The 23389-nt window shown below is 51.1% G+C and overlaps 1 protein-coding gene across 1 annotated transcript in view; it reads left to right on the top strand.

Annotated features, from left to right (window-relative positions):
• The window catches only part of Rph3a (rabphilin 3A), a 50943-nt gene that overhangs the window by 11390 nt on the left and 16164 nt on the right, over positions 1 to 23389 (top strand). The window contains exons 3-8 of the mRNA XM_059249407.1: positions 1113 to 1259; positions 15865 to 15994; positions 17569 to 17655; positions 19624 to 19771; positions 21338 to 21376; positions 21460 to 21612. Coding sequence (XP_059105390.1) covers positions 1113 to 1259; positions 15865 to 15994; positions 17569 to 17655; positions 19624 to 19771; positions 21338 to 21376; positions 21460 to 21612 — 704 coding nt within the window. The remainder of the gene's footprint in view (positions 1 to 1112; positions 1260 to 15864; positions 15995 to 17568; positions 17656 to 19623; positions 19772 to 21337; positions 21377 to 21459; positions 21613 to 23389) is intronic.

The following is a 23389-nucleotide window of genomic DNA, read 5'->3' as shown; positions in this document are numbered from 1 at the left end:
AGCCAAGAGACCAGTGTGGCTGGGACTCAGTGGTTGGGTAAAGAGCAGGTGGGGTGTCAGCAGCGGGGCAGGGAAAACAGATGGGAGGGACTTGCTGTAGTGGGAAAGAGCACTGGGGCTATTGAGGTCACATTCATAGACCTGAACACGAAGCATCTTAAAGAGCTGAATTTGGCAACATCGGGTGTGCTCACCATGTGGGGGCCTGTCACTTCTGTCTGGTCCTGGGCTTCACTGTTAGTGAGGTACTACTGTAGGGTCTAAGCCAGGCTGGTAGTGGAACACCTGAGGCACCTGCTCCAGGCTGCATCTGTGTTTCCACCAGATCTCTTCAAATCACATCTCCTTCCCTCCCTCATTAAGACCACTCAGGATATCTGCTCCCCTTCCCTCCGATCCTCCTCTGCTCTCTTCAGCAGTAACTGATAGATGGGGGAAACAGAGGAGAGGGAGGAGGGATGGGGAGGAAAGAGGGATGGGGAGGAGAGGGAAGAGGGATGGGGAGGAGGAGGAAGAGAAGGAGGAGGAGGAGGAGGAGGAGGAGGAGGAGGAGGAGGAGGAGGAGAGAACTAGGTTTTAATTCCCAATTGCTGAGTCAAAAAGCAATTTCATGGCCCCCATGCCAAAGTGACCCTGAGCCAGTGGCTCATGTGTCCTGGACTCCAGAGCTTTCCCAGATCTGAGTTTTCCAGATAACTAGGGAAGTCTGAGAGCTGCCTGATTGGCCTTTACCTCAGGAGAGTGGGCCAGGCCATCCATGGGGTCCACCTAGCCTGACTGTGTTCCCTGCAGCTATATGCATGTTGGGGTGGGGTGCGTCTGGTTTAGGATCTTTCTGAATACATCTTGCTTTCTAACTTTTCTTCATGCAAATAGTCTGGGACATTTACTGAAACAAATGCATCAGAGTGGAGTGAAGGAATGATGCATGTTACATTGTTCAGATAGGCAAGCTGAGGCTCAGGGGCACCATTCTGCCTCTTGGCCAGTGAGGCTCCCTGCAGAAGCTCCAGCCCTGGTTTTGCAGACCCCTGGGTCTCTGTCCTGACCTGCCTCATGCCTTCTCCTCAGCCTTTCCCAACCTGCCTCACGCCTTCCCTTTGGTCTCACAGGCTGCAGGCAGGATGGTCTGTCCATCCCGGAGCGCAGACCGACAGGCAGAGGAACCAGGAAGAGCTGACAGACGAGGAGAAGGAGATCATCAACCGGGTGATCGCTCGGGCGGAGAAGATGGAGGCGATGGAACAGGAGCGCATTGGGTGAGGCTGGCTTCGCCTCCTCCTGAGGCTGCATGGTGATGCTGGGGTGGGAGCGCTTGACCATTTATGATTCAGAACCCTTGTTGCATGAGGTGGCGATCTGACCCAGAAAATGGGGAGGATGGAGGGAGTATACTTGGGCTGGGATCAGGGCATGTCCAGGTTGAGTGTGCATGGAAGGAGGGAGGTCGGGTGGTCTGGAGACAGGGCAGAGGGGGGCTGACCATGGAGGCTGTGCTGTGGGTGTGAACACTGGCCATCTTGACTGAGAAGAGCTGCATAGAGAGCTCTAGAAGTACTGAATCCCCACTGAGGGTGGAGTTAGCAGAAATAGTGAGTAGAAGTCACTGCATTTGACATTATAGGCAAAGGCTCAAAGGCAGGGCAGGGTTGGAGAAAGGGCTCATGGCTGGGGCAGGGGGCAGGATGAATGGCATTCGGTACCCTACAGTGCAGCCCAGTGATCATGCATGACAATGAGCTGAGTGTTTTAAAAGAACTGACAGAGAAGAGCTGATTATTCCCAGTGATGAGATGGACACACCAAGGACGCCCACCTGATCACAGCAGCTTATATACGTGTAACCAAGCATCACTGTGCATCCCATAAATATGTTAAAAAAGAACGTGCAAGAACACAGCCCAGAGTAAGCTGTAGAGTTACACTAGCAACAGGCATATGGCAGTATGGGCAAGGCGGCCGAGGTGGGACCCGGTGTGGGGACACACACTCTGGGCTCGGAGGACCCGGAGTCCATGGTGGAACTGGAGCACAAGGATTTACCTCCCTGCTGACGGGAGGAAGGGCATAATGGCACCACGGGGTTCTAAAGAGGATAGAGCGAGATGATGGGCGTGCCCCAGTTGTAAGTGTGTTTAATGGATGGGCGGAAAGAGGGCAAAGTGGATCTCAGAGAGCAGGGATAATGGCCTGTGGACGGGAGGCAGGCAGGGCTTGCAGGAAGCAGATATGGAAGAGAACGGAGTTAATACATGCTGGAGGGGAGCTGGAAGCTGTGTGGGTGGGGAAATGTCAGGGATCATCGGGGCAGGGTGACAGAGAAAAGGGGAGACTCTAGGTATGGCTACAGAGGGACCCACCCAGCAGTCCCTTACACTCCAGTCTCCAGTGGGAACTAGGGAGCTGCTGAGAAGCCTCCCCGCCTCTTATCCTCAGGAAATCTATTACTGTCCTAGCGCAAAGTGGAACAGATGCATCCTGCTTTTGTGTGTGTGTATGTGTGTGTGTGTGCGCGCGCAAAAGCCAGAGATAGAGTCCAGAAGTCTTTCTCATCACATTCTACCTTTCATTGAGAAAGGACTCCCACCTACAGTGCATCCATTCAGCTAGGTTGCCTGGCCAGTGGTCCAGGGCACCGTCTTTTCTCTTACCCCTAAGCTCTGGCACTCAATGCTATGTCTGACTTCCACGGCTGCTGGGGAATCACAGCAGGCTCGTTATGCACTGGGCCATCTCCCCAGCCCTGCAGCTGTGTGTGGTGCCATTCCATGGGCGGGGGTCCTGGGCGAGTGTATAAGGAAATAGCTGAGTGCAAACAGTTCTTCGGCCCTTTCAGAGAACCTGACCCGGCCACACTTTTATCTATGCCCTCTTTGTCCTCAACTTTAAAGGCACTCCCTCCCGCTTCCAGCACAAAGTCAGTGAGTCCCTGTCTTGTCCTCTGTGGCCCAACACTGACTTGATGTCGTGAGGCAGAGCATCGTGTTTGAGAGCTAGGGTCCCCAGATCAGGGCGACTTAGGTTCAAATCCTGATCCTGCCATTGATTTTCTCTGTAACCTTACGGTAGCCGCTTTGCTCCTGTGCCTCAGTTTCCCCGTGTGCAGAATGGAGATGATACTCCTTGGTGAGTGAATACGCAAAGGAGGACGGTGAAGCACACATCCAGTAAATGGTAGCTATCCAAGGGCCAGTTTCGTCTTTGGAGCAAGAGGCCTTTTTGTTTGTGTGTTTGGGTACTTGCTGACGCTTTTGGTTTGCACCTGTGATGAGATGCTCCCGTTTGGCAAGCCCTGGAGTCCCAGCATCCCCTGGCTTCCCCGGAAGGATATTTGAGAGGCTTCCAGGGATCCTGGGCCAAATCTGGGCTGGCAGAGTATACCTCTGCTGAGCTGGTGTATTTTCTCCCTGGCTTCCCGGAGTGGGGAGGGCAGCCCCGGAGGCCTGGGCAGCCTGTGTCTCCTCCATCTCGGTCGCCAGCCCTCCCTGGCAGCATTGCCAGAGGCGAGCCCGATGCTATTTGTGTCTTCTAAGCTCCACACCATGCTTTCAGTCCTGTTCCTCCTACACCTCCCGGAAGAGCATCAGCTGAAAGCCGGGTGGAGCACCGGGGGGGGGGGGGGAGCACCGGGTGGGGAGTGAGACTGCAGAAGGGGTTCTGCTATCCGGGGCATCCAAGGCTCTCAGTGAGGCCGGGTTCTGCCTCAATGTCCCCAGTTGACTCTCAGGTGCCTTCCTGCCCACTCAGCTGCTACCGTGATTGGGCGTGGTGAAGACCTCACCCAGCATCTTTGGCAGTGTCTCTGAGGAAGGAGGGGGGGCTCTTTTTAACTGGACTAGGATTTCAGGTGCTCCCGTCCCCATCTGGGTCCTGCTGCTGAATTTCCTTTTCTTTTCTGTTACCCAAGTGAAGCCATCTGGGACAGTATGGGGTCATTTTGAATCAACATGGAAAACAATCCCCATAAGTGGCACTACTTACCACGCACCCACAATATGCCAAGTCCTGCATTTTTTTTTTTGAGACGTGTTCTCATGTAGCCTAGGCTAGCCTGGAGCTCCATATGTAGCTGAGGATGACCTTGAATTTCTGACCATTCTGCCTCTACTTCCTGAGTTCTGGGGTTATAACCATGTACCACCACACCCAGTTTTTACAGTGCTGGCGATGGGACCCAGGGCTTCATGCACTGTAGGCAAACTCTCTACCCACTGAGCCCCCCAGCCCTGAGTCCTATGGTTTAAAACTTCATTAGACTCAATACAGCCACTGCTCCTCTTAACCCTATGGAGTGGGTACTATAGTACTATGCTATATACTATAGTACTATACAGATTGGGAAACTAAGGCTTGAGAGACAAGGTCATAGACAAGCTAGGTTGAGCAATCCTAGCTCAACCCTTCTGGTTGGTCCTCAGAATGATGTCCTTAACTCTATATGGTGTCTTCCCTGGACCTGTCCCCCAACTCCCTGTCTGTGGACCTAAAAATACATATTCTATTTTATTGTTTTCCATGCACAAGTGTATGCCACGGCGTATGCATGGAGGTCGGGAGGCAATACTTGGGGGTCAATTCTCTCCCTTCGTTGTGTTTTTCTGGGGATTGAACTCGGACCATCAGTCTTGGCAGCAAGCCTCTTTACCTGCTGAGCCGTCTTGCCAGCCCCAAATCCAAACTTCCATTTAAGAGTTTAAGCTTAGTAGGTGGCCTCTCCAGCAGACTCCTTCCTGCCTTGTTAATCTGCATTTCTGTGCTGGTAATGTTGGCTGTGTGGGAGGGGGAAGGCATGAGGCCTCCCAGGAGGCTTTGCTTCCTCTGTGGGACAGTTTTGCTGGAACTAAGAACCCAGGAGAGCCCCAGGCTGTGCAGAGTCCCAAGCTGCCTTCTGCAGCTCCATCCCCAGAGTCTAAGAGCTCACATATCCTCCACCCTCTCTCCAGCTCTGCCCTGTTCAGGAGGGGAGGATAGAGAGATGGTGGCCAGGAAAGAATCTCTTCCTACTGCTTCCCTTGCACACATTCCCGCTTCGGGCACAAGGTGGAGGCTCCCGGTCTTTACTCAGAGATTAGCTGAAGCAGACTTCAAGGAGTTAAGGATTCAGGCATGGCTCTGCTGGGTGGTTTTCTGTCCTGTGGGGCATCTGGGTGGCTCACAGTGTTCAGCTGGCAGTAGGATTGCACTACACTGGAGGGTCCTGTGTCTTCTTGCCCTCACCTCACATCCTTCCTTGTTCAGTAGCCCACCCCTGCTTGGCTCCTTTATAGTGAGGCCTCAGGAGTGCAGAGGTAGAGTTCACCAAATGTCTTTGTAGCCAGGTCTGGGACTGAGACCATGGTTGAAGGTCCCATCTCCTTAACAGAAGAATGGCTGGTGTGTGCAGGGGAAGATGTGACTGGTGTGCACACAGGGGGACTTAATGGGAGGCTGCAGGGCTGTCCCAGGGGATCTGCATCAGACATACAGCCTCAGGAAAAAAAACCCTCTCACCCCACGTGTTAGCAAACACAGCCATGCCACATCTCCATGGAAACGCGGCTGCTGGGGGCTGCCTCTGAGTGGGAAAGGGCTCTGGCTGAGTCAGAAAGGCACGGTGATTGTCACTGGACTTTCAGAATGCGCTAAGTCCGGAATAAACCGTTTGCATAGAAAAGTCGTCCGCACCCCCACTCTGTCTACGTGACAGCATCTCTATTCATGAGGCTGCCCTTCCGTGTCCCCATTGCGCTTCCTTGTGTCTGGTTCTCCTCCAAGGCATTTGCACGTATCCTGCCTGCAAAGAGGCAGCAGCTGGGTGGCTCTGTTCGAGGTCAGCCTCCAGAAACAGACGGGCTCAAAGAAAAGTAATTAGAGTTGTCATTAACCTTGGCATCCCAACTTGATGATGGAGGAAGAAGCCAAGAGATGAAGAAAGACCTGTTGTGACAGAACCCACTGTGTCCCTGACACTTCCCCGTTGGGGTTCACTACCCCCTCCCAATGGTTTGACATGGAATTTTTCCACAGTGTTTGTCCTTAGGCAGGTGTCATTCTCATGGCTGGGCAAGGACACAGACAGCCAGGTCGGTCTCTCCCCTTCTACACCAGCCCTTCCTCCTTTAGTCTGGAGCCCTGGCCTTCTGGGGAGGGGTGTGAGTCAGGGTCAGGACACCCAACATTCTGGACATAGTTATACACGTGTTCATTTTTTCACAAGAAGCCAACAGCCATCGATTTTTATCAGGTTTAACAGTACTCTGTAACCTCCCCGTGTTAAAAACTGCTAAGTACTGCCTCAGTTTCCCCAGGTGTTAGATAAGTGTTTTCAGCCTTAGCCATATTGAGTGGTACACGCCTGTAATCCTAGCTCTCAGGAGGCTGAGGCAGGAGGATGTCAAGTTCAAGGTCAGCCTGGGCTCGTAGTGAGACTTTGTCTCAGAAAAAAACAAACAAACAAAAAAGACTGACTCAGTTAGTAAAATGGCTGACAAGCAAACATGAGGTCCTGAGTTCGGATCCCAGCCTCCGTATAAAAGCCAGCAGGAGCTAGGGGCAGTGGGTGGAGACAAGCTGTTGCCGGGACCTCATTGGCTGGCCAGGCTAGCGAAATGGATGAGCAACAGCCAGGGTCTGTGAGAGCCTTGGTCTCAAAAAGTGAGATGGAGAACAATGAAGTCAACATTGACCTCTGACCTCCACACACGGCTGCGTGCAGGAGCACACACACACACACACACACACACACACACACACGCACACACGCACACATGCATGCGCGTGCACACACACACGCACACACTCCATCCTTGAAGCTCTGTGGAACCTGTTGGTACCAAAGCAAACGACAGTTTTTAAAAATTCCCTAACGGCCCCCAGTGTCTGCCATCAAGGGACTATAAATCGTCACGCAGCATGAATGGTGTGTGTGGGGGGGGGGCTGTAAATTTGACTAAGTCTTTTACTGAGGCTCTTTAACCTTGAGACATCCCACAACTCATCTGTCAAGTGGGAAGTCCAGTCCCCCTCTCCCAAGTCCCTCTCACCCAGGCTTTTCAGCCGTGACACCCACCTGCATGTGGGCCTGGGGAAATTCTTCGTATTGAGGGCTGCGCATCATACGGTGTTTAAACAGCATCTCTGGATTCTACCTATCAGCTGCTTGTCGGTAACACCACCAGCTGTAATAACCAAAAAAAAAAAAAAGTCTCCAGCACTGAGCAGTATCCTCTGGGGGCAAAGTCATCCCCAGCCCGTTCCCCTGTCCCTCTGCTGGTGGTTCATGGACAGAGGAAATGGGCCAAGGATTCTGATGTCATCATAGGCAACCTTTAGCAGGAGGATGGAAGAGAACACTGGACTAAGTCATCAAATGTCTGCCCCCTGCTTAGAGCCCCAAGCTGGGCGGTCACTGTCTCAGCAGTGGCCCAGTACAGTAGAACACACTGCTATCACCATGTTATGGATGAGAGAACTGAACCACAGAGAGGTTAAGCCACCTGCCCAGAGCTACAAAGCTGATGGAACTAGGAACAGGAGTCCAGGCTAGCCCACAGCTGTAGCCCTATTTTGCCGTTCCACAGAGAAGTATTTCTTGCACCCTGTGCTGGGAACTCTCAGATGCTGAGCACTTCCTCTCACCCATGTAACGTCCTCAGGGAGAGAAGGGCTCACTACTGCCTAGCGGCTGAGGAATCTGAAGCCATGCGCCCAGGTGCGCACAGCCTTCCTGTGGCCACATGAGACTTTGAACTTAAACATCTTTCACACCCTTCTGCCTCTGGGGAGGACAGTTGACAGATGGTGGCGGGGGTGGCGGGGTGGGGGGGGGGAGGATGCAGAGAGACAGGCTTTTGCAGGTGTCTAGGATATCCGTCAGCTTGATTGGTTCTGTCTCACAGGGCTTCGCCACTTTCTCTCAGTTCCGTTTATCATGACGGGAAACGGTGGAGCAGCCTCGGCTGAGTCACGACCCTAAGCGCTGAATGACACAAAACTTCCCTTGTCCAAAGTCCAGGCAGTTAGAGCAGCTGCCGGTGCCATGCCGGTGCCACTTGTGAGCGACTGCCCTCCGCGTGCCTCAGTGTCCCCATCTGTAAAGCAGGGGTGATAATAGAAATGCTCTCACAGGTGCTCACTGATCAAGAGAAACATGGCGGGGAGTACTTAGCACAGCACCTGGCACACTAAATGCCCCAAGGTGAGACGGGAACTGTGGCTGCTCGGGTGGGAGAATTGATGAGTCTGCCAGGCACAGACCCTGAATGCCAGCTGTGCGTGGGGGCAGCTCGGTCATTTGAGGACAGGTTCTAAGAGCCCTGCCTGGGAGCCCGGGGCTGGCCTCCACCAGGGCAGCCACCTCCTGCTCCTGGCAGATGGGCCGTTTCTGCTTCTGACAATACCACAGCTCTGAAGCTCCATAAGCACCTTGCTGAGATCCCTCCTGCTTGGCCATCGGGGGAGGCAAAGAGTGAGCAAAGGGATTTAAGAATTGATGGGGCGCAGAGAGAGAGAGAGAGAGGATGTGGGACACAGAGATAGACAGTCAACATGGCACCTACTGAGAATCATTGTGAGGTATTGCAGCAGCTGATCTGGCCCCACCTGCTCCCTGGTGGGACCACATAGTTCAGCCATTTTCCATGCTGGTTCAGGGACCAGGGCATGAACCACCGAACCTAGGTTAGCTGGGCAGCTTCCGTCATATTGGTTCACCCTGCAGCGGAAAGTCTGTCTCCTCCACATCTCAGGAGCCACAGCCATGCTCACTGGCAGCCCCGGATAGTGGTGACGGTGTTGCAGAGGCCAGCTTGGACTTCCATGGGAGCCTGAGATTCACAAACACAGTTACTGGTCTCTGCAGGGCAGGTTGGAAATGGGTCCTCTCAGGAACCAAGTGCCATGGTTGTGCGTAAAGATGTGTTCCTGCATGTAGATGCTGATCATCCTGTACTTCATGTGCCACGGTGTGGGGAGGCCTATACCAGTGGTTCTCAACCTGTGGGTCTTGACCCCTTTGGGGATTGACTGACTCACAGGGGTCACTTATCAGATATCCTGCATATCAGATGTTTCAAAACAGTAGCAAAATTACAGTTATGAAGTAGCAACAAAATAATTTTATGGTTGGTGGTCACCACAACCTGAGGAACGGTATTAAAGGGCTGCAGCATTAGGGAGGGTGAGAACCACTGTCCTGTGTGATGTGTGTCTAGACCAGGTCTTGAGCCCTATGGTCATTGCAGCCTCTTACAAAACAGGAAGATGAGTTCCCAAGCAGATGATAGCACCTTGGTCACAGAGACACCTGGGACAACCAGAGAGTACAGAAAGTATAAAGGTCAGCAGCCATCAGTGAAGGTCACCATGACCCAGGCACGTTACACACGATTTAACCTCCATAACATTCCCAGAGCGAAGGGCTTGGTTCTCCCTGGGTTACTGGGCAAGAAGTTGAGGCTCAGAATGGCTAAGTTACTCACCTGGCATCACCGAGCTGGGAAGTGGCAGATGCAGAGTCAAAACTGGTACCCATGCTTGCATCCTAACTGCCCCTTACCTCACAGTATGGGGTATGCAGCAGGTTACAGTGTTTGCTACCATGTCCATCTTCCTGAATCCGAGTGGCAACATCTGGCCAGTGGTAATCTACTTCCCACCATCTTGAGAGGTCATACGTTGTTATCCAGAAAGGAAGGATGAGGGATATGGCCCTTCCAGTGTTCCTAAGGACATCCTGGGGAATGGGAGGTGCCTACTCCAGTCCTCTGTGTAGTCAGCGGTCCCCTGAAGCACCCGCCTGGTGATGGATGTGTCCTGGTTGGCACTGGGCGTCATAAAGTTAATTGGGCATGTAAAGACCTAACTAGAGAGTGACAGCTACTTACAGTGGCCAGCCTGAGCAGAGGAAGAGTGGAAAGGAGACAGCCATAAAACCAGGCTCCCTCAGGGACTGTCTCAGCACCAAGGACCAGAAGGGACATCTGGGTGTTTGGGTTCTAGGACCTCAGGTCTCTGAGTGCCGCCCACATTAGGAGGTTTGAGAAATGGCTTACACGACCCCCTTAGAGCAGAAGCTAAGCAGAGGGTACCAGGAGAGCCAAGGTCATTCAAGGTCACTGGGATGGTTAGTTTCTTTTTGTCAACTTGGCACAAGCTAGAGTCACCTGGGAAGAGGGAATCTCATTTGAGGAAATGCCTCCATCAAACTGGCTTTTAGGTAAGTCTATGGGGGCATTTTCTTGATTGGTGATTGATGGGGGAGGGCCTATCCCACTGTGGGTGGTACCATCCCGTAGGCGGATGATGCTAGGAATAATAAGAAAGGTGGTTGACTATGAACCCAAGGGGCAAGCCAGTAAACAGTGTTCTTCCATGGTCTCTGCTTCAGTTCCCACCTCCAGGTTCCTGTCCTGACTTCCCTCAGCGATTGTCTGTAAGTTGTAAGCCAAATAAGCCCTTTCCTACCCCAAGTTGCTTTTGGTCATGGTTTTTATTAGAGCAATAGAAAATTAGCTCGGACAGAAATTGGTACCAGAGCCGGGCAGTGGTGGCACATGCCTTTAATCCCAGCACTCAGGAGGCAGAGCCAGGCGGATCTCTGTGAGTTCGAGACCAGCCTGGTCTACAGAGCGAGATCCAGGACAGGCACCAAAACTACACAGAGAAACCCTGTCTCAAAAAACAAAAACAAAAACAAAAACAAAAAAAAAAAGAAAAGGAATTGGTACCAGAGAATGGGTCAGGTGATAAACCTGACCATGTGGTCTTGGGAGGATCATGGAATGATTTTGGAGCTTGGCGGGGCTGGCAAAGCTACTGAGTGCTCAAAGCTTAATGAGCCATTGTGGGAGTTTGGACATAAAAAATGCTGAAAGAGAAGCAGACAATGGAGGGCTGGCTTGGGAGATTACGCAGGGAAGTTTGCAAGTCCCTTCAATACTCTATGGGGCTATTTGTATAGGTTTTTTGTTGGTTTTGTTGTTGTTTTTTGAATGAAGGATTTGTGATTTCTGCTCACCTTGAGCTGAATAATCAGTTGCAACTAAGAAAATACCAACACAGCCATCAACTAGCTAAGAGGAAGGATTCCCACTCACACCCTTCAGCATTTCGCCTGCATACCTCGAGTTGGGAAATGTCCTTTTCTTGTCTAATGAAAGGTGACGTATGTTCCCCATAAGGAGTTAAAATGTAAAGGAGAAGCCATCAGGACAATGGTTGCTGCCAGTGTTTTGATTTTTCTTTTGTTTTCTCTTTGATGTGCACAACAAAGGTATTCAGACATAACACCTCCAGCCTCATATTCACAGCCTAACAGATTCTGCACTCTGGTGTGGGGCTCTTTTTCCACTTAGCAGATTGAGGCGAGGGTTCACATGAGGTTTTCCCCTCACCTCTTCTGAAGCAGCATTTGGCAGGGGGGTGGAGCTGGAGCCCGTCTGCGCATGGCTCAGGAGTGGAGCATCAGCCTCGCACACATGAGGCCCTAGGTTCCATTCCCAGAACCAGAAAAAAAAATTAATGCAGGCAGTGGCCAAGCATTCAGGCAGTACAGAGTACATAGAGAACTCCTTTAATAGAATGCAGGTTCCCGAGTCTTGCTCTGAGCCCATAGACCCATCTTCCAAGCATTAAATGTGCTCCCTGGAGGATCAAGATGGGTCATGGGTTTGGGGAACATTTGCTCAAGACTGCATGACTGAACCTGGATGACCAGGCTTAGCTGGACTGGTCACCAAGATGGAGCTGGAACCTGATCATGAGAGCTTTGTCACAAAGCTGGGTGATTGACAGGCAGTGAGGGGTCCCATTGTGCCCCAAGCTCTCCTTCTGAGACCTGGGGGAACAAATAGTTCTGGCATGAAAGAACAGATTGCTTTGTCACCATGCTGTGAGCCTGCTGGTCACACACGGTGGCATGGTTTTAACCTACCCACTTGCAAAATCTTATCTTTGGATTTGAAGTCTCTGGCTCTAGGGGCCTTCTAAGCAGGACACATTTGGGGCTGAGGGGGAGAGTGTCCATGCAGATGGATATGAGATGCCTTGCTCATATCCTGAGATCTGGGCCAAGAAGAAAGGTCACCTGCCACCTCACACCCCTCTCCTAACCACTATGACAAGTGCTGGGGACATCAGGACACAGCCTTCATTCAGTCTGTAGGACTTGTAAAGCCTCTAATGCATGCTCAGGAGACCTGCCTTGGACATATGGGGTAACAGGCCTGCAAGTGGGGTGCTGGAAGGACCAGGCATTCAGGCAGGGCAATTAGAATGTGGGCTTGCAAGGGAGGGGCAATATATGCCCTTATTGTTCAAGAAAAAGCAGAAAAGCAGGAAACTCCTTTAAAATGTTCCCAAGTGAAGCACATTATTGCAGATTGGCCATAGCTGTGTGATCTTTGCAAACCTCTTACCCTCTCTGTGCCGAGGGCCCCCATGATAGACTGATTCTATTGCTTAAATCTGAAATGCTCCCTCAGCCAGGTTCCTGTGTTGAGTATGTGCTCCCCAGATGTGGGAGCTCTTTGGGGGAGGCTGTGGAACTTCCCAAGATAGGGCTTTGATGGAGGAAGAGGGTCACTAGGGGCCAGCCTTGGAGATCATACCCACCCCTGGTCCCTAGTGCACTCTGCCTCTTCCACACACTCCCACTGCCGTGGATCAAATCACTCTTCCCTTTTCTCACCATGATGGACTGAGAGTCTCTGAAACCGTGAGCCAAATGAGCATGCCTCCCTCTAAGATGCTTCTGTCAGTTGTCTCATCACAAACAGTGAAAAGGGACTGAGGCACACGTGAGATCAAATTTCCCCGCCAGAGCAGTGGAAGAGGAAGTCTTGACAAGAAGAATGTCACCCGTGCATTCCCGCCACTTCCCCCACAGCTGTCCTCACGTTCTCACACTGTACAGTCCGACTGCATAGAGAGCCATGCTGGCTCACCCATTCCAGACTACTTTGGAAGGTTTTTGAGTCCAAAATTACCAAAGATGACCTCATCCAGCAGCCCCAACTAACAGAGATGAGTGCAGGCTGGCTCAGAGGAGATGGGGTGCAGGGCTCTCAGAAGCTCCTGCTACCCCCACCTCAGCTGACTCTGCAGAACCCCCAAGGCACCAAGAGGCACCATTTGGCCAACTATTTTTTGGATGAAACTGGACTGTAGAGAGCAGAGCGGGGCTGAAATCCCAACATTAGGATGCTACACTAAGGGAGTTGTTTGTTGGGTGATTTCTCTCTCTCTCTCTCTCTCTCTCTCTCTCTCTCTCTCTCTCTCTCTCTCTCTCTCCCCTTCCCTCCTCCTCCTTCTCTTCTCTCTCCCTGTTCATGTGCAGGTGCACATTGCATGTGTGTAGAGGGCCAAGGACAATTGGTTATGATTCCCCAGGAGTTATCCACTTTGTTATCCAGGCAGGGACTCACTGGCCCGGAGCTCTCCAAATAGGCTGGGCTGGCTGGCCAGTGAGCCCCAGGGGTCTCCCATTTCCCTGCTGTGGTTACCCATGAGCACCCCCACACCCAGCATTTTTTTAAACTTAGATTTCTAGTGATTAAGCTCAGGTTCTTATGCTGGCAAGGTAAGCTCCCGGTCAACTGCACTATTTCCCCAGTGCCTGGTATTTATGTTGATGGTGGTGGTTTCTTTGGTGGGGGAGGTACATGGGATAGCCCTGTGTATCAGGCTGACCTGGGACTCACTAAGTAGCCCAGGCTGTCCTCACACTCATGATCCTCCTGCCTCAGCCTCCTAGATGCTCGAATTGCAAGTGTGACTACCCTGCTCAGCCACAGGGCGCAGAAGCAGCTGAGGTCATTGTGTGCAGCTCAGGCCTTACCAATGACTGAGGGGGGCCATTAGTGTGGGAAAGGCATGGGAACAGGTAAGGGCGAGGTTCAGCTGTTTGAGTGGTTCCCAGCACTGCTTGGCATATTGCTCTGTGTGTGGCAGTAAGGGACAGGGCCTGGGACAGATTGCCTGAGTCTTGATCTCAGCTATCCCTGCCTTTCGACTCAGTGGCCCCAGTAACAACTTGGCCCCAATAACAACTTAGCCTCAGTTTTCTGAATTGAATAAATGGGGACAGGAGTGCAGAGGATCCTCACAGGGTGCCGGGTGGTGGTAGGATAAACCCATGGCAAGCTGCAAACATCATGTAGGAAATGTGACTTTCCCGTGTTAGAGGCCCAGTGCACAGTCAAATGTAGTCATTTTCTCTCATGATTGTGGGGCTGGCAGAAAGTTGGGTCCACTGCCGCTGCACACCATCATGAAAGAGGAGCACCAGGGAGTTTCTATCTTCTAGAAGGCGATAAAAATTACGGGGAGTTTTTGTCTATTTATTTAGTTAGTTATTTTCTTTGAGACAGGGTTTCATGTAGCCCAGGCTAGCCTCAAATTCACTCTGTAGCTAAGGATGACCTTGAACTTCCCAAGTGTTGAGATTATAGGCATGTGCCACCACTCCTGATTTATGTGTGCTGGGAATAGAACCCAGGGCTTGGTGTATGCTAGACAAGCCCTCTACCAACTGAGCCATGTCCCCGCCCAGGATGGTTTTATACTGAGTCTCTTTAATACCATGGTGAAGGGAAAAAATTCTTAAGTCAGGGATCATGGGAATCCTGAGTTCCTGGAGAGGTGGAAGGTTTGCTCAGTAAACTGATATGGAGTGTTGACCTTGATGCCCATCACAGGGCAAGTGCACCTCAGGGGCAGCTCCCGCCACCTCGGGTGTTCTGGGACCACAGACTGCTGCTGGGCTTCAGTTACTAACTACCTCTGTGGGTCCATAGGAATAGTTTCTGGGGAGACGTGGCTGCTGCTGCTGATGCTGCTGGGCATGAGGGAACCTGAGCTCTTCACTGCCACCTCGCGGTAGTGAGGTGTAGCCTGGGTCACAGTGGAGGCTACAGACTGCTCTTTGCTTCTCCCTTGGAGGGAGGGACTCAAGGGAGAAGCACCAGAACATGAATTTTAGGAGCCAGAGGGCTCTTGGGCAGAGTCCACGTTTGATGGCTGTGTGCAGGGCTGCCAGGCGACCCTCCGGAGGCTGTGGTTCCCAGGTCCTTCCAAGGGCTCTATCACCCACTGTTCACGGTGGAATGGCCAAGTTCCAGTGCCCCGGCTCCTGTATCTAGAAAAAAGACAAGCCTTTGGGTTGTGTTTGTTGGTTTGCCATTGCTTTCATTTTGTTTGAGACAGGCTCTCACTCTTATAACCTTGGAACACAACCCGACCTGGGACTCAAAGCAATCCCCCTGCCTCTACTTCCCAGGTGCTGGGATTATAGATGTGAGCCATCTCACCCAGCTGGACCAGTAAATCTTTGGTTCGAGGAAAGGGCATAGAGAGGACTTTGAAACTGGTAGATGATACGTCTGAAAATCCAGACGCCAAAGACCCTCCTGGGTGCCTGCAGGGTCGGTGTTCACACCCATTGCTTCATTATTGGGCTGGAGCCTGGGCCAGCTGCATTAAGCGGCACTGCTTCCGAACTTTCTAGAAAGTTCCGCCTCAGACCCGTGTTTCTGAATCTGCGTTTGGGCAGGTGCCTCCAGTCTGCTTAGTTTGAGAGCATTTGTTCCAGATGCCCGCGACGATGGCCGAGTGCAGGTGTGTCACGTTTAGTGAGCAGACTCAGAACTCTGATGGCAGCTCCCTGCGAAGAGGCCTCGTGAGTTAGGAAAGGCCTGAACCTGAAGCTGTTAGCACAGATGGACACTGAAGGGCCTGGACTTGGAGTGGGCTCAGACATTCTGAAAGGGACGTAGCTGCCGTCAGATCTTCAAGAACATAGAATCAGGGACAGAGGGCCTCACTCTTCTTGGGACACACAGGGAGCACCTGGTCCTGTGGGCCCTTACTGTCCTGTCTCTGCTCCAGGCGCCTGGTGGACCGTCTGGAGAACATGAGGAAGAATGTGGCCGGGGATGGTGTGAACCGCTGCATTCTATGTGGAGAGCAGCTGGGCATGCTGGGCTCTGCCTGTGTCGTGTGTGAAGACTGTAAGAAGGTACCAGCATCATGCTCCCTTCCTTTCGTGTTGGACATGTGCATGGGGAAGAGGGATGTGTATGTGGGGGGGGGGTGTTAGACTGTGGATCTGGAGTCTGAAGGATGGAGCTTGGCTTCTGAAGGGCTGTTGTAGGATGTGAATTCTGCAGGATTCTCGGTCTCTCAAGGTGATCTGGGTCCTGGGTCCTTCCAGGGAAGGCCTTTATGTCCCCTTAGAGCTGAGATCGATGCAAGATGAACTCAGGAGTCTGAGGCATGAGGATCCTGGCTATGGGTTAGTTAGTAAGTTAGGTGTGTGGTCTGAAGAGTATGCTGTGTGTACATGTATATGTATGTGTACATGCACAAGCTCACACATGTATGCATGTTCCCTTAACATGCATCAAGCCACAAGAGACTTAGATAGCAAAGGCAGGCAAGAGGCTCAGCAGGTAAAGACACCTGTTGTACATGCCTAGTGACCTGAATTCAATCCTGAAACCCTGGCAATGTAGAAGAAGAGAATGCCACAGAGTTCTCCTTTGGCCACACATACTCAAAAATACACACCAGTAAAAAAATAATAAAATTTATATTTAAAAAGAAAGCCTCTCTCCAGCCAACATGGACTCCTTGGACTTTAAGAGTGTTCCTCCAAGCAGAGAAGTCTCCCCCTCCCCAAGGTCTTGTCCTGCTCCCCTGAACTATGAGCACCCAACCCTTCCAGAACAGAGATGCCACTGTCTTTGGCCCACCTGATTCCATGCAAGGGAATTCAGTGATCCACCCAGCTACAGATACCCATCATGCCACTGGATATCCCTCCCTGTGATCCAAGCAGCCTATAGAGTATAGTATTGGGCTAGCTAGGCATGGTGGTGCATGCCTTTAGTCGCAGCATTCAGGAGGCAGAGGCAGGTGGATCTCTGTGAGTTGAAGGCCAGCCTGGTCTACAGAGCGAGTTCCAGGACAGCCAGAGCTACACCGAAAAAACCCTGTCTTGAACAAGACAAATACAGTGTTGGGGAAAGTTCATGTGAAAGATGATGCATTATAACAGTTATCTTGATAGACAATTTTATGCACCTGTGGGTTTTCCTGTTCATTCTCAGCCAATGGGAAGCTCACCCCAGAGTATAATGTCCCTTTGTGTTGTCTGGTTATTATTCAGCCATTGTCTACTGGAGTAGGGTGGACATGTAGTCATGGCTAAAACTGTCTCAAGTCTTCTGGGAAAAGAAAGAAGCAATAAACAGAATGAATACACTGGCTTTTCTTAAAAATCATGCCAGTGGCCTCTTCTATATTGTGGATGAGAACCCAGGCCCCACAGGATGGATTCTTTGAGAGACCTCCCCTCCAATCTTGGGAAAGAATCCAGCTTTTGCCATTGGCAGCAAGACCCAAAGTGAAACCTTATTCCTATTGGCCTTGCTCTCGGGAGGAAGTGAAAAAGGGTTCTAGTTCTTTGGATCCCCCAAGAGATCTTGAACTCCATTGCCACCCCTAGACCCCTCTTGCCTGTCCATAGTCCCCCAATAGCTCAAAGCATGCTTCACCTGTGTGTGCTCGGACTGTGTGTTTTTTCCACAGAATGTCTGCACCAAGTGTGGTGTTGAGACCTCCAATAACCGCCCACATCCAGTATGGCTCTGTAAGATCTGCCTTGAGCAGAGGGAGGTGAGTGGCCAGGTCTGTGCCTGGAGGGGGGCTGGTGGGGAGGCTGTGGGTGGTGGCACTTAAAGGCTTGGGGCTTGCCCTGGCTCTTGTGTCTTCAGGGTTTGGTAGGAAAGGAACCAGCCTAGAGCTGGGGATGTGGTTCAGAGTGTTTGCTTAATACACACGAGGAGACCCAGACTCAATCTCCAGCATGGCCTGAACTGGGCATGGTGGTGCACACCTGTCATCCTAGAACTGGAGAGGCAGGAGCAGGAGGATCAGGAGTTCAAGGTCAGCCTCCGGCACATAGTGGATTTGAGGCCGGCATGGACCCATGAGACCCTGTCTAAAAACCTAACAGGAATGAATGGCTGGTGAATCGGCAAAGTCTCTTCCTGTGCCGCTGTGGTTTTTTCCTTTCTCCTCTCTTCCCTTTGCCTCTTTATCACTACCCTCTGATTTCCCCCTCCCCATCCCTGTCCCTCACTTTCTGAGTCTACCTCCCCCCAAGTCTCTCTCTCTCTTTCTGTGGCATAAGTATAGGCACACGTGTGTGATGGTGTGCTTCCCCAGCTATGAACCTATGGCAGCCAGAGGTCAACATCAGGTGTCTGTCATTATGGTCTCTGTCCTGCTTTTTGAGTCAGGGTCTCTTACTGAGCCTGGAGCTCATGGCTTCAGCTAGGCTGGCTGGCCAGTGGGCCCCTGGGATCCCCCTGCTTCTACCCCCCAGCACTGGAGTGACAGGTACGCACTGCCCAGATTTGATGTGGGTGCTTAGAGATCTGAGGTCAGGTCCTCCCGCTTGCCCTCCACCCACTGGGTCGTCTCTGCAGAACTCCCCTAAGCTTTTCTCTGTCCTTGCCCATTGCTTTTCTCATCTCCCTGTTTTCTGTTCCTCCCCCTCCCCCTTCCTCCACGATATTTTATGTCTTCACTTCTGCTTCCTTCTCTTCCTCCTACCTCATCCTCTGCCTCCCCCATCCTTCTCTTTTTTTCTGTCCATTTTCCTCTAGAATCCTTCTCTTGCCCACAGCTGCTTTGTGTTATCGACCTTATCCCCAATCATTCCGGTTTCTTTACCATTCGCCCGCTGTTGTAGATTCTTGCCTTGGAGACATTATCACCATGGTCATGTTCTCTCTCTTCAGCCTCAGGACAGCAGGACACACAGGGAAGGCTTGATGAAGGTGCTATTTATGGCAGAGTGGGGGACACCAGAAGTAGAGGGGGGAACCTCCCCATATGAGTGATGGCAGGGCTCTGAATCCACCCCCTGGTCTGAATCGAAAGAAGGAGGAGGACACAGTAGCCAGGAAGATAGGTAGAGGGAGCGGGGGGTCACCACCACCCAACAGCAGGGAGAGAGCCAAGGGGATAGATACCATGACTCTCCTCTCCACATCTTCATACTCCTCTGGTGTTCTCCTGGATCTCGTAAGCCAGAAGACTAAAGTCATGGAAGCCCCGTTATTATGTGCCACGCTGGATAACCCTGTAGGGCTATAGCAAGATGGGAATGTGGGGATCTTCCAGATGTCCCCATATCATCTTGTCTAACCTGAAGTTATGATAAAGGCCTGGGGTCTTGAAGAAGTTGTCAGGGAGTAGATAATCTGTTTTGAGGCAAGGTCTCACGTAGCCCAGGCTGACCTCGAACCTGAATTCCTGATCATCCTGCCTCCAAGTATTGGGGCTTACAGGTGTGTCCCATATTACTTACATCAAGCTCAAGGCCATAGTTACAAGTTGGCATTGACCCCTCCCTCTTCCTCTCTCTGGCTGTGAGTTATTGGACTGATTCTTGACATGGCAAACATTCAACTTTCTCTATCAATAAAATGGCCATCAGGTTTGTGAGGCTGATGAGTGGAACAGATGTATGTGGCCACTGTCATGGCCGTGAGCTGTGGGAGCAAAGATAAACAAAAAAATAAAAACTGGCAGTTGGCTGCCATGTCTCCCATACCTGCCTTCCCCCCTTCCCAGGTCTGGAAGCGCTCAGGAGCATGGTTCTTCAAGGGTTTCCCCAAACAGGTCCTTCCACAGCCCATGCCTATAAAGAAGACCAAGCCCCAGCAGCCTGCTGGTGAGCCTGCCGCCCCGGAGCAGCCTACAGCCCGGGCTCCAGCTCGAGGTAGGACAAAGCCAACCCCTTTCAGAACCTTGGACAGGTCCCGGCCTACTGGTCTACCTGGAGGTGTCCTAGGAAAGTACTCGTTGTCTGTCGGCTTCTGGCCTCTTGTCTAGGACTCCTTAGCCCCTTCACAGTTTACCGTGAACCTTGTTTGGGAGGGTATCACAGGGAACTTTCTAGAAAAACCAGCTTGCCAAATGGCTTTGCTGTCTTCCTTAGTGGGAAATTGAAAAGCACAAAAGAAGAAATTAAAATTAGGAATTGGGAGAGGCCCCCACTCACCTGAATATACCATGGAACCTGGGGAACTTGGGCCTGCTAAAGAGGGTTTCCTGGTTTTCTTGTGTTTCCTCCTCCTCTTCTCTCTCCCTTCTTTTCTTTCTTGCCCTCCCTTCTCCTTTTTCTTCTCTTTTTCCTCCTCTTCTCTGTCTCCTCCTCCCTCTCCTCTTTCTTTCTTTCCCTCTTTTTTTTATTTTTGGGAAGAATCTTATGTAGCCTAGGATACTCTGGAACTTCATTATATCCAAGGACTTGGTGACCTTGAACCTGAATCTCCTGCCGCTACCTCCCTAGTGCTGGATTATAGGTGTGTGACACCATGCCTGATTTTCACGTGTGTTTCTTCTATTGACTGTAAATAATTCTGAAACTGGACTAATTAAAAGTGAAAGATGAATAGAAATGAAATTAGCAAAAGAAAATTACCAGCACTATTAATATCATGGCTATTATCTGAGTATGGTTATTAATAATTAATGTGATCATTAAAAGAGAGAGAGGCAAATAGGAAGAAAAATGACTCCACATTTTCATTGGATAGCACCACTTGGACTGGCCAGATAAAGCCCTTGTAATAATCCCAATTAACACTGGATGGCAAGACCCAACTTGAGCAGCAATGCTGGGCATCATTTCTCAAAAGTGAGCTAGAGACACGGGGCTCAAATCTCAGCCCCCTGACCCGATCTCTCAGAATCGTGGTGCCTGGTGCCAAAGGTTTTCTTTATGGAGCAACATGAGCCATTTCTTTCTCTTGTGGAGCCACCAAGTTGTCAACAGACACTGTGTCCCTGAGGGGTGTGCAGTCCTACCAACCATCCCTCCTCCTGGTCACCCGTTTCTCCCTCTGCTGGGAGTGTCCAACCCACAGCCCACAGGCCACATGCAGCCCAGGATAGCTATGAATTCAGCCCAAAACAAACCTGCAAACTGATTTAGAACAGAAGCAGAATTTTGAGTCCTTTTTTTTTGTAACATGGCTGTGTGGTGCCTGATTGTAGATTCACAGATAACGATGCCGTGTTATGATGTCAAAGGTTGGACAAACTGCTGGTCTAGGCAGAAGAGTTGGCTGTTGTTTTGGTGGTCTGTGCTTATGTTTTCACATGCAATAAGGAAATTTGGAGCAAGCTTGAGGGAGAGGCTGTAGGGAAGCTTACTTAACGCTTCAAAACCTTTTCTCAGGAAGAGAAGCCGAGCCCCATGTGGAGCTCTGAAGAAAGAACTCTCCAGACACCAGGAAGGAAGCCAGCACTCTGCATTATCTCTCTCTTTCTTTCTTTCCAGGTGACATGGAGGAGAGGAGGGCCCCAGGTCAGAAGCCAGGTGGGTTCTGCCAACTGTCTCCCACTCGGGGACCCCGCCCCACCACTTCCCTCTTTCTGTTCAAGCCATGCCTTTCCTTGCAGGCCCTGACCTCACCTCTGCTCCTGGGCGAGGAAGCCATGGGCCTCCCACGCGCAGGGCCTCTGAGGCACGAATGAGTACAGCTGCCCGGGATTCTGAGGGCTGGGACCATGGCCACAGTGGGGGTGCTGGAGACACCAGCCGGAGCCCGGCAGGTGAGAGAGGTGGGCATGTGCTATCTTTATTGAGCACCTACTGTATATGATGTTTCGTTCCCATCACCTATTCTGGTCTATAGTCAAGGAGTCATAGAATTCTACCTCCAGATATTGTAATTGTGATCAAGCCTCTTCTTGCCCCAACATGGATATGGAAACCACATGAGTTTTTGCTTTGTTTGACTCCCTAAAGGAGAAGAAAGGCTACTTAGGTTTGAACAAAATGAATATCCATCTAATTTCTTTCCCCCGTGGCTTCTGCTGTTATTGTCAATGGGCAGGACATAACTGACTAACAGGTACATTATCAGGGTCCAGCTTCTTGGGACCACTAGTAGATTATACTATGAAATGCCTGGTGGGAAGAGTCTTGGCCACTTGATTTTGAAAGCAAAGAGTGTTAGGCTAGGAACATTTGTTTCTTCTTCTTCTTCTTCTTCTTCTTCTTCTTCTTCTTCTTCTTCTTCTTTTTCTTCTCCCTTCTGGTCTAGTTCCAGTATCTTTGCTCTTTTTTTTTTTTTTTAAGATTTATTTATTTATTATATATACAGCATGTATGACTGCAGGCCAGAAGAGGGCACCAGATCTCCTTACAGATGGTTGTGAGCCACCATGTGGTTGCTGGGAATTGAACTCAGGACCTCTGGAAGAGCAGTCAATGCTCTTAACCTCTGAGCCATCACTCCAGCCCCCGGAACATTTGTTTCTAATGAACCTATGTCTGAGTCTTGGAACAGCATCCCTGTTTTCATAGTGAGGGACTGGGTTGCATTGTGGTGGCTGAGTGTTCAGGACCCACAGTGATCTCTGGTTTCAAACCCCCAACACATATAGACAGAGGGAACGGGAGAAGGAAGGAGAGGGAGAGGGGAGGGAGAGGGAGAGGGAGAGGGAGAGGGAGAGGGAGAGGGGGAGGGAGAGGGAGAGGGAAGGAGGGAGAGAGAGAGGGGGGGGGAGAGAGAGAGAGGGAGAGAGGGAGAGAGAGAGAGGGGGGGGAGGGAGGGAGAGAGAGAGAGAGAGAGAGAGAGAGAGAGAGAGAGAGAGAGAGAGAGAGAAGTTATTTCATTATGAGTCCAGGATGGCTTTGAACTCATGACCCTCCTGTCTTAGCCTCAGTCCCCGAGTGCTGAGATTACAGGTGTGTACCCCCATTCCTGGCTTCTCAGTATTCAATCCTAAAATGTGGGTTTTAGCTCCCTCGTCCCTGTGACAGGATGAAGGACGTAACCTAAAAGGAAGAAAGATGAACTTAGCTCACAGCCTCAGAGGTCTCAGTCTGGCATAGAGGAGAGGGTGTGGCCAAGCAGTTCACACAGCAGTGGACAGGAAGTGGACTTTCCTCCAGTGAGACTCCACCTCCTAAAGTTTCACCACCTCCCAGAATGTGTCACCAGCTGGAGGCCAGGTGCTCAGCGCATGAGCCTATCTCTAGCTGTTGTGAGTTGTGCTGTTATAAACATCTCCGACAAATATCTATTCAAGTCTTTGGAGTAGATACCTGCAAGAGAGAACACAATGTTGGGCAGTTCTATATTTAACCTTTTAAAGAAACCACCCTCCTGTTTCCTATGTAGCGTAGACTTTTACATTTCTGTCAATTATACACAAGGGTTCCAGTTTCTATATACATTTGTCAACTCGTGTGACTGTCTGGTTTGTTTAGCTGTTTGGTGTATTTGTTTGCTTGGTTGGTTGGTTTTGGGGACAGGGCTTCCCACTGTAGCTAGCCTGGACTGGAGTGCATAGTGATCCTCCCGCCTCAGCTTCTTTAAGT

The sequence above is a fragment of the Peromyscus eremicus genome, chromosome 23 (assembly GCF_949786415.1).
Source record: "Peromyscus eremicus chromosome 23, PerEre_H2_v1, whole genome shotgun sequence".
NCBI classification, from domain to species: Eukaryota; Metazoa; Chordata; class Mammalia; order Rodentia; family Cricetidae; genus Peromyscus; species Peromyscus eremicus.
This window is presented reverse-complemented; position numbering and strand designations above follow the sequence as displayed.